Below are 11,556 nucleotides of genomic sequence, written 5' to 3'. Positions count from 1 at the left end.
TTAAAATCATTCTGTGTGACACGAAAAAAAGGGGGAAATCGTGTTGGTGAACGCGAATCAATAGATTACATGTCGTGAGACTGGGTTGGAATAAAAATATGTTCTTGTTCTTTCTTCCCTGGTTCCTCTTACTACTTTTGTACCTTTGTTTTCCATCTTTGTAATAAGAGTACACTGTCATTGAAGGAATACACTACCATCTGCATTTGGCCAAACATTAGCAGCTCTAAGAACTTAAAGTCTCCACATCTCTAGATTCAGTCTAAAGTTTCCCTCTGTGTTTCCTCAACAGGAAACTTTGAGGTGAATGTGACTCAGTCTTCCTATCAGGCAAAGGAGAACCAGGACATCACAATGGAGTGGACGTTCACCACCGAAAATGGCATTTCCCACCCTTTCCTTTCTGTCTTTTCGTATCTGATGTTGGCCCCTCAGTCCTGCTTTATCTACATAGAGGTGTTGAGGTCCCAGAGTCTCAGGATAAACAGTTTGCAAGGCGAGTATAGTGGGACAAAGACGTCCTCAGAGAAGGACGCCTCAGATTTCACATGTTCAGAATCTGAACTTTATGTGTGTAAAGTGTTTACTGAACATGGGAGTAACAATGGGAGATGCTGGCTCAAAGTCACTGGTAAGTTGATTTAGTAAAAGTAATGTGTTGCAAAAAGGGGTGAGAGTGATGACTTTCTTTTGTAGGCTGACCCAGAAGTTACTATCCGAGTATTCCCCTTTCAAATCAATTATTGGATTATTGCAGAAAATAATATCTGTGTCAAACAATCGTTTATGATACTTTCACGTGTTTTTCCTGCAGAGTTATCGCCACATATTACAATTTATGATTTTTGAAGGAAAAACTTAGCGTAAGGCTAGGGCTGTAAGGAAACAGCACGGTCACATGACTTCACGTCACCACCGCTAAGCTAAAGGTGGCTAATGCTGGGCTATAAAGGAACTACAGCACGGTCACATGACTTCACGTCACCACCGCTAAGCTAAAGGTGGCTAATGCTGGGCTATAAAGGAACTACAGCACGGTCACATGACTTCACGTCACCACCGCTAAGCTAAAGGCGGCTAATGTTGGGCTATAAAGGAACTACAGCACGGTCACATGACTTCACGTCACCACCGCTAAGATAAAGGCGGCTAATGTTGGGCTATAAAGGAACTACAGCACGGTCACATGACTTCACGTCACCACCGCTAAGCTAAAGGTGGCTAATGCTGGGCTATAAAGGAACTACAGCACGGTCACATGACTTCACGTCACCACCGCTAAGCTAAAGGCGGCTAATGTTGGGCTATAAAGGAACTACAGCACGGTCACATGACTTCACGTCACCACCGCTAAGCTAAAGGTGGCTAATGCTGGGCTATAAAGGAACTACAGCACGGTCACATGACTTCAAGTCACCTCCGCTAAGCCAAAGGAGGCTAATGTTGGGCGTGATGACGTTTAGTCGTCTCATTTAGACACTTGTTAGCAAACACTGTTTTTGAATCCACTAGTGAGTTATTTACTGACAGATTTTATGTCGTAGAAAAAGACGTTAAGATCTATTCAGCTTGTGTTAACCACAGACCTTATTTCAGGCATCTGACTAATAACACGTTCAAGAAACAATTGACTTCTATAGGAGGGAACCAGAAGTGGTAAAATGCTTACTCATTTCTCAGCTTTAGGACTCATTCTTGCAACACAATATAAGGATGAATCTGAACTAAGACTTCTTTAATATGCAGATTGTAAATTAAGTTGAATGGTAAATAAAGGGGTGAGGTCATCGCAACTTCTGATGGAGAATAGGACTGTATTTATTCCTTGTTATCAGTAAAATGTGGTTTTCTCCTAACTGTCATTTTCCACAGCTTATGAGCTCAAAACTCAGGGAACCAAAAACAGACCACAACCAGAGGGTCCACAACCACAGAGTCCAATACCAGAGGGTCTACAACCAGACAGACAGAGAGACCTCTTGATCTGCCTTGGAGTGGCATCATTTCTGATTGTCTGTGCATCTGTCCTAAGTGCTAAAGTTCTTTTTACAACATCTGAGAATAGAAACGTCAAACAGAGTACAGGGCCGTCCCTGGCCAACAAAGTTATATGAGGCTCTCTGTTTCGTGAGTGTCGAAGGGGGAGTGGAGCATCGCAGCGGCGACCTGTGCCGCGCCACACTAAGCGCTGCATTTTCGGCTCAGTTAAGGCACCCTCGGCAAGATGAGGCCCCCTCCGGAAGGTGAGGCCCCCTCCGGAAGGTGAGGCCCCCTCCGCAAGGTGAGGCCCCCTCCGCAAGATGAGGCCCCCTCCGCAAGATGAGGCCCCCTCCGGAAGGTGAGGCCCCCTCCGCAAGGTGAGGCCCCCTCCGCAAGATGAGGCCCCCTCCGCAAGATGAGGCCCCCTCCGCAAGGTGAGGCCCCCTCCGCAAGGTGAGGCCCCCTCCGGAAGGTGAGGCCCCACGCAGTCTACATGATCGGCCAGTAGGGAGGGACGACCCTGGAGTACCTTATACCAACACTGGAAAGTAGCATAACGTTATACTGATAAAACAGGAATACTCTCCTACACCTGAGTCAGTGAAGTAATAGTGATATGAAATGTATTAGTCTATTTAAAAAGCTGTCCATGTTACAATGTGTTTTTGAGTTTATATGGAGTTACTACTGCAAACATTTCCGTGTTAATAACGCTTCCAGGTGACAAAAGCATATTTGTGAGAGTTTGGGGCGAATATTAATTAACACTCGCTCAGAAGTCAAACAAAACATAGTCTCATCTGTTAACCAGACTCCTTGTTAAATCTGGGAATTGTTATATATATTTAACTTATTACTCTTTATGTTTTATTATGGATTTAGACCGTTACAAGGCCTTTGCTTACTGATATTATATATTGTTACTATACTCTGCTTTTAAAACATTATAATCTGTACATGTTGTAAATAAATCCCTTTTATATGAAATAAATGATGGCTCTACGCGCTGTGTGTAAATATGTGAATATCGTCTGACTAACAAGCGTATCAACAACACAGATACATAGTATAATGTATTTAAACCAGTGATTTACAGTCTGAATACAGTTTGTTCCTGAATGAGTAAATATATGGATCCCATTTAATTTAAAATACAAGTATAAACATGTTTTATTATGTATTATGTATTATAATTATAAAAGGGAAACATACATCCAAAAATTATTTAAAAAAAAATGTCATACTCAAAATAAATAACGCTTTGAAAATACATAGCCTACACATACATCGAGCTTAAAGTACAATAGTATATACATGATACTGGCCTATATATAGTCAATATACAAAGCATTCTCTGTACATGAACACAGTACATCTCCATACTAAGTGTTTCGAATAAGTATTTAGGCCCTTTACTTAAGTAAAAGTACAAATACCATGGTCTTAAAATACTGCGTTACAATGAAAAGTCCTGATTTCAAGACTTTGCTTAATTAAAAGTACAAAAGTATAAGAATCAAATCAATTTAAAGCATAAAATGTAAAAGCACTTATTATGCGGAATGTAGAAGAGTAAAAAGTAAAAAGTGGCATGAAATGTAAATACTTAAGTACAAATATGGCAAAAAAGTGCTTAAGTACAATACTTGAGTAAATACACTTGGTTACTTTTATACCACTGTCCATACTTGAATGTGCCAGTGAACGCACCTCTCTGTAATTGCAGTCTCTGACCGACAGGTGGCGGCATTTCCTCACAGCTCTGCTTCAGGTTGTGACACAATGAATTTTGGGAGGATTAACCAGCTGAGTTTTCAGAGCAAAACTAAAAGCACATGTGCGAAGTGGGTCCGAAAGAGAGACATATATAAAGCTAAGGGAGAACAAGGGTGGACATTAAGGTAACATGTAGCCTTTTGGGGGCTAAAAATAGAAGCAGGTAGTTGTTTTTGAAAATCAGGATCCGTTCTCCTTCTTGCAAAAAAAATCCTCTTTCTTTTCTACGACGTTGGACTACGTATATCTTGCAATGTCAGTGTTTATGCTTTTTTGATATATTTCTCACAGCTGTCAAGGTGTTTTCAACATTTCCTCCGCTCTGCCTGTAAACTCGCATTTTGACATATTATTGTACGTCTTTTCTTCATGCATTTGCAGTGTAAGCTCCTCCTCTCTTCCTGCTGACTGAGAGAGAGAGAAGGCAGCAGAGATTCAGTCTGACAGCAAACACAGAGGGGGACACATCTCCAGAGAATAGACGGGCACAAAGAAGGGATTAAATACCAGGAATAAGGATAACAATCTTTGTTGTGTGGACTGCATCAACAGGAGTAAGGAGAGAGGATTTTCTCTTTGTGGTTGTGAGTAAATGCTGCAACTGAAACAGTTTCGACTCACTTTAAAGTGGATTCTACCTCTGGATAACACTATGGAAGGTAAACAGTCAGATCCAGCTTCAAAAATGTATGTTTTGATTGAATAGTCTATGTTAGAAGTATAATATTAACACAGTGGTGTTAAGTAACTAAGTACATTTACTCAAATACTATACCTTTTTGAGCGACTTTACATGTTATGCTACTTCATACTTCTACTCCACTATAGTTCAGAGATAAATGGTGTACTTTGACTCCACTACATGTATTTAATTCCTTTAGTTACTTCACAGATGTGGATGAATGAGTGAAATCTAATCAGACTTTGGTTCCACCTGGAGTAAATCCACCAGCTACCCTGCAGTCTACAAAGCCATTCAGACTAGCTGCACCTTCACCAGCTTTGAGAACACTTTCATGATCAGTCATTATAAAACATATCATATATATTATTCTGAAATGGACCAATCTGCACAACGACTACTTTCACTTTCTTTCACTATATTTTGAGGATAATACTTTTTCTACTTGAGTAACATTTTGAATGCAGGACTTTTACTGTAACAGAGTATTCCTACACTTTCTACTTGTAGTACACGATATGAGTACTCCTCCCCCCTCTGAATAATAATCATCATCATCATCATGGTGGAGCCGGTGGGGTTTGTGGCTGCATGGAAAGCCCAGTTCCCTGAGTCTGACCCCCCCTGCATGGATCTGGAGTCAATGGGGAACATCGAGCAGGAGCTGGACAAATGCAAGACGTCCATCAGACACCTGGAGAAGGAAGTGAACAAGGAGCGTTTCCGCATGATCTACCTGCAGACGCTGCTGGCCAAAGAGAGGAAATCCTACGATGGGCAGCGGTGGGGATTTAAGAACTCTCCACAGATCAACGATGGAGACCAGCACACAGACGCAGGTGGGGACATTCACTTGACATTACCTGGTTGAGCTGGATGTAAGAAGGCAATCAATCCGTAGTACACATATCAGCCAGATGTTTGCCAGCTCTGTGAAACAAAGTCTTTGTTATGTCCAGAGGTGGGAAGTGTACTTAAGTGCAATTTTGAGGTACTTATTAGTATTTCCTTTGTGTGCTACGTTGTACTTCTGCTCCACTACATTTAGATAGATACTTTATTTATCCCAAACTGGGACATTTGTTAGTCACAGCAGCAGTGTTGTCAAGCATTACACAAGTTAACAATATTTAAAATAATAAAACATTGAAATTAGCAGCAAGTGCATTCAGATTCCCAGTAGAAAGGACATATCACTAGGGTAACGGGTTAAAATAATAATAAAGGGAAATACTGTAATTAACAGCTTTAGCTACTTTGAACAAAATGCATCTCTAAAAATGTAACTCGTGGACCAACTCTTAAAGTCACAAAAGAGTCAAGTTATTTAAATATTTCACATCAGAACTTCTTTTGTCGACATCAGTAAAACACGTCAAAATTATCTAGAAATGTCACATATAAAAATCTGATTTTATACACACATAAAGGTCCTTTTTCTGCACAATGATTACTTCTACCTTTTATACTTTCAGTGTAAGTAACAAGTTGTGTTCAGGTGAAATCTGACCGTTTTACTACTTTCATCAATAATATACATTGTGTTTTACATGTTATTGCCTCAGGGCCTTATCATATCCTCCACAGTAGGCATTAGAACATCATGTAATTACTGATCACTAACTTTCATTGCATTTTGGGTGGTTTAGTCAACTTTGTAACACTTTGGTGACCGCCATAGGAAGTAGGTTTATGTTCATCCATCAGATATTACACACGAACAAATCGACGAGCATGACATTTTCAGTGTCTATTATTGGATTTCCTCTGCAGTTATTCATGTACACCAGGAGCCTGAGACATTGTTCACAGCTTAAAAGGGAGTTAAATAACATTCGGTGATGGTTAATGACTTTTGTGTTAATTTAAGAGCAGTTAAAATTGGACTAAGAACACCAAAATAAGGCGGGAGAAACGAACACATGAGAGTAAGATTTTGAATGCAGGACGTTTACTTGTAATGAAGTACTTTGACAGTAATGTATTGGTACTTTTGACCCATCTGAACACTTCTTCCACCTCTGCTCACAGATGAAGTTGGCAGTAAAGCACATCTGGAGGTGGATACAGCGTCTCCGAGCAAACAGAAAGACGTTGGTCCAGAGGTTCCTGAGTATCCTCCAAGCACAGGCTCTGTGGCCGCTCTGAGGTCCAACTTTGAGCGCATCAGGAGGGCCAACTCTCACTCTGCAGGGGACGGGAGGGGCCTGTCGGTGACGGAGAAGCCCTTCTACGTGAACATGGAGTACCACCACGAGCGAGGCCTGGTCAAAGTCAACGACAGGGAGGTTTCGGACAAGATCAGCACCCTGGGGAGTCAGGCCATGCAGATGGAGAGGAAACGGTCCCTGCATTCACTTCCTGGGAACCTTTCTGCTGCATCGGGGGACATCAGTAAGGTGCCGAGAGGGAGATCCACGGAGGGAGTCGACGGGGCGTACGAGGAGGCGGGGGGGAGTTCCGAGTGCCAGCCCTACACCAGTGTGTACGTGGGGGGGATGATGGGGGAGGGGGAGCCTCGAGTGATCCACATCCGGGACCACAGCCAGGAGGAGGAGGCTCACCTCACCTGGCCCCGGAGGTCCTACTCTCCAGGGAGCTTTGACGATGTGGGAGGTGAGTGTGGATCTTTTAACTTAAAGGTCCCCTATTATGCTGTTTTTCATCAATATATTATAGGTCTCATATACAGAACATGTCTCTGGCTCATTGCAGCATTACCCATAATCCCCTCTGTTTCAGCCCTGTTTCCAAAGTGTCTGTTACTTTAGATGAAAATAAGGAGCCCCTCCGCACGCCCCTCTGAGAGACATTTAGTTCAACAGAACACAATAGGCGCTTTCACACCAAGTACTTTTCCCAGGAATAGTTCCCGGAAATCTTTAGTTCAGGAACTATCTAGCAGATCGCGTTCACACCGGAATAAGTCCCTGAGGGAAAATTACGCAAATGAAGCCGCTGACGTCACTTCTTCTTCTGCTTTGGGTTTACTGGCAGGCCGCAAACAACTTCACGGCGTATACTGCCGCCCGAAGCCAGAAGCGTCGACACCTCCTCATCACTCCACCGCTCCCACGTTTTATTTTGTGTTGCCATAAGTTAGTCACTCTCCGTTGGTGCGCTGGGCTAATGCTAATGATGCTAATGATGCTACTGCGAGCAAATAAAATGGCGGCTTCACAAAACTTTTCGGAGTTTTACAGGGCGTGGTTTACAATTCGCCCGGCCAATCAGAAATTGTACCTCTCTAGCAGGGACTGAAAAGGTTTCCGAAAAAAGTTCTAGTTCCAGATCTTTTTGGTGTGAACCATAGACTGTATATATAAATGGACGTAGGGTCCGTGACGTCACCCATAGGATTCTGCAGAGTTGCCGTGAAGCCCTTAGTAGCGGAGTCGGCCACTAACGGCTCGACTGTGACGTCAGAGTCTAATCCCGCCTGCTCCAAATAAGGGCAAAGAGGCGGAGCCGAGGCGGGACCTGCTGCCTCCGAACTGGAAGTAAACAGAGCTAGCTCAGGCTAAGAAGCTAAGCTAACATGAAATACATCCATACCAAGTTACTGCTAACAGTGTAGTTCCCCTATATAAACGTTACATTCATAATCAAATGAGACAATCTGCAAGAGAATTAGCTATATTTTGTTATTCTTAATGCTTTTTATTCACACGTTGAGAAAAGACGGACTCCACCGCCCGGAGCTAACGGAGCCGCAGTGGGCTAGCTCCGGCTAGCCCCCTGCGGCTCCGTTAGCTCCGACGGCCACCACTCGGATAATCGGGTCCCCTATTAACATTTGCTCCCGTTTAGCATTATGGGCGTCACAGCCATAGACTATAAAAGTCTTACCCAAGGCTGAATCATAAACTAAAATGTATATGTATGCATAAAGGGTTACGTCCTTAGCTGGCTAATAAGTAACAAGCTAAGCTACCAAGCACACAAACACCTGCGAACGGGTTAACATGTATAATATTATCATTTTAGACTTCTTGGAAGTTCTGTTAGTACATTCAAGCGCACAGCACGACATTTGAATTGTCTGGTATTTGTAACAATATTCCCTAAAAGGCACAATCACCACGAACACGGCTAAAGCTAAAGGGTCAAGTACAGTACTATGACTAACTAACGCTGTAGCCTCTATGGTTGTAGCCTAGCAGAGTGGACTAGTTGCTGTTAGCTGACAGTGAGGCATGTACGTGTCCATCAACGTGACCACGCCCTAATTAATGCAAACACTTTAAGACCTAATATAAATAAAAGGGTCGTGTTAGAAAACAATTCACTCACAGATTCATAATCATGAAGGTGGAATCTAACTATATCGATAATAATATTTATTGCATCCATGGGTAGAAACATGTTTGTTTCTGGTGTGAAGTTGGGCATTTTAACATGGGGTCTATGGAAATGGCTCCTTTCTGCAGCCAGTCCCTAGTGGCCCGTGTATGAACTGCAGTGTGTGGCACTTCCGTATTGGCTTCCCGGCTCTACCCCAGAGTTTGCCGCTTGGTGTGAACGCAACATCCCAGGAACTATCGCAACTATTCCTGGGAAAAGTACTCCGGTGTGAAAGTGCCTAATGGTGCTCTTGGAGGAGATTCAGGTGATAAGGTGGAGGGGGGGGGGGGTTACCCTTGTTGCTGATTGGCTAATGGTTACTCAAGACAACACATCGTTATGACATCATAAAGTGGCCAAAATCTGATCAGCTCATTTTCAGACAGGTTTTTATAGAAATGGATCAAAAAGAGAGAGAATCTTTGTTCCTGAAACGTTCAGAGTCTCTTTCCACAGAGGGGACACATGTTGATGTAGAAGAGACATGAAGAAGAGGGGACACATGTTGATGTAGAAGAGACATGAAGAAGAGGGGACACATGTTGATGTAGAAGAGACATGAAGAAGAGGGGACACATGTTGATGTAGAAGAGACATGAAGAAGAGGGGACACATGTTGATGTAGAAGAGACATGAAGAAGAGGGGACACATGTTGATGTAGAAGAGACATGAAGAAGAGGGGACACATGTTGATGTAGAAGAGACATGAAGAAGAGGGGACACATGTTGATGTAGAAGAGACATGGAGAAGAGGGGACACATGTTGATGTAGAAGATACATGAAGAAGAGGGGACACATGTTGATGTAGAAGAGACATGAAGAAGAGGGGACACATGTTGATGTAGAAGAGACATGAAGAAGAGGGGACACATGTTGATGTAGAAGAGACATGAAGAAGAGGGGACACATGTTGATGTAGAAGAGACATGAAGAAGAGGGGACACATGTTGATGTAGAAGAGACATGAAGAAGAGGGGACACATGTTGATGTAGAAGAGACATGGAGAAGAGGGGACACATGTTGATGTAGAAGAGACATGAAGAAGAGGGGACACATGTTGATGAAGAAGAGACATGAAGAAGAGGGGACACATGTTGATGTAGAAGAGACATGAAGAAGAGGGGACACATGTTGATGTAGAAGAGACATGAAGAAGAGGGGACACGTGTTGATGTAGAAGAGACATGAAGAAGAGGGGACACATGTTGATGTAGAAGAGACATGAAGAAGTAACTTTAGTAACCTTTAAAATAACTGCCATGTGTGGAATAAACAAATCTATATAAACATTGTGATGAATCTTGATTCCCCCCCCCCCTGTTAGGCGGAGGCTACACGCCGGACTGCAGCTCCAACGAGAACCTGACCTCCAGCGAGGAGGACTTCTCGTCGGGTCCGTCCAGCCTCGTGTCCCCCAGCCCCTCCACCTTCCCCCTGTACCGGGAGAAGAGCCGCTCCCCCTCCCTCGGCAGCAGCAGCCCCCCGACCCCGCTGGCTCAGAAGCGCCTGAAGCAGCAGGGGGTCGTCTGCGAGGCCGCCGCCATCGGGGTCCGCAAGACGGGAAAGATCTGGAGCGGAGACGGAGAATCCAACACCTCCAGCAGGAACTCCCAGGACCACAGTGGGCAGGATCTGGGTAAGAGACAGAGCATGACTGAGGACTTTTATTTGGAAGGATTATTATATTAACGGTGGGGTAGGTAAGTTCGAGAAACCGGCTCGAGATACACTTGTTGTTATATTCCATGGAACGCTCTTCACATCCCGACAGCAATGCATATCTGAAGTGCTTTGACAACAAATCCATAAAAAAATATCACCTCTGGAAGCCGTGGCGCGGTAAAAAGCTCGACCAATCATCTGAGCCGGCTAAAGTAACTGGATGGCCTACCTGCCTGTCAGCCTTCCATCGGGGCACACACTGACCTCGTGCCCTCATTGGTCGTGTTCCTGTGTGTTGGAGGAGGGGCTCTGTGAGGAAGTGGCAGATTTGTTCCGACTGTGTATTTTCAAATTCTAGCGCACTCGAGCCGGTTTCTCCAAAATTGCCTCCCCCACCTTTAACAGAACATTATATTGGTGCGGGGAAATCATTGTATCGCGAGATTTGGCGTTATATATTGATATTATTCTGATTCGAGGCCTATTATTTTCATGGATTTACACATACGTGTTGTTTTACTGTGTTTTAAAGGCTGCGTTAAAGTCCAGTGATGTAGTAGTGGCAATATTTTATTGATGCGCAGATTTATTTAACATTTGATGGGTATCAACTGGAGTGTACACTGGACCAAAACAAAATCATATCCGGTTCAAATATAGCGTTATAAAGCACCAACATCTAAAAAAGTGCATTTCGGACATCTTGGTAGCTAACGCTCAAAGGAACGTTGACAGGAGGATGTTAATTACAATTACATTTCATTTTTCTATGGGTTTGAAAATGTTGGAAACATTTGGGAAAAATGGAAATGCACAACTGAACCGAATATATAACCTAGTTCTGCAGTTTCTATACATTTTATTGTCGGTAATGTTACATATAACACCTTCATTTAATCCGATGTTTTATCTCACATCCTTCATCCCTATTAGGTCAGAGATATTAACCCCTTCCTCGTTAGCATGATTAGCATGTGTAAAAGCTCCCATGGTTAGGTGGGAGTGACAACATGGACTTTCTCTGCTTCCTCGCAGGAACCCAGTGGCTCTGCACTTCTTTCAGGAGTGTTTTCTTTATCCTTTTCTCTTTCCCACCCCCTTCTGCTCTT

At 43.3% G+C, this 11,556-nt stretch overlaps 1 protein-coding gene across 1 annotated transcript in view; it reads left to right on the top strand.

The window, feature by feature from the left end:
* The first annotated feature begins 3,828 nt into the window (after positions 1-3,828).
* The window catches only part of LOC117452390 (breakpoint cluster region protein), a 79,555-nt gene continuing 71,827 nt past the window's right edge, over positions 3,829-11,556 (top strand). Inside the window, exons 1-5 of the mRNA XM_034090999.1 lie at positions 3,829-4,011; positions 4,138-4,415; positions 4,949-5,277; positions 6,470-7,054; positions 10,110-10,421. Of these exons, the coding sequence (XP_033946890.1) occupies positions 5,001-5,277; positions 6,470-7,054; positions 10,110-10,421 (1,174 nt within the window). The 5' untranslated portion in view covers positions 3,829-4,011; positions 4,138-4,415; positions 4,949-5,000. The remainder of the gene's footprint in view (positions 4,012-4,137; positions 4,416-4,948; positions 5,278-6,469; positions 7,055-10,109; positions 10,422-11,556) is intronic.

The sequence above is a fragment of the Pseudochaenichthys georgianus genome, chromosome 9 (genome assembly GCF_902827115.2).
Source record: "Pseudochaenichthys georgianus chromosome 9, fPseGeo1.2, whole genome shotgun sequence".
Taxonomy (NCBI): Eukaryota; Metazoa; Chordata; class Actinopteri; order Perciformes; family Channichthyidae; genus Pseudochaenichthys; species Pseudochaenichthys georgianus.
This window is presented reverse-complemented; position numbering and strand designations above follow the sequence as displayed.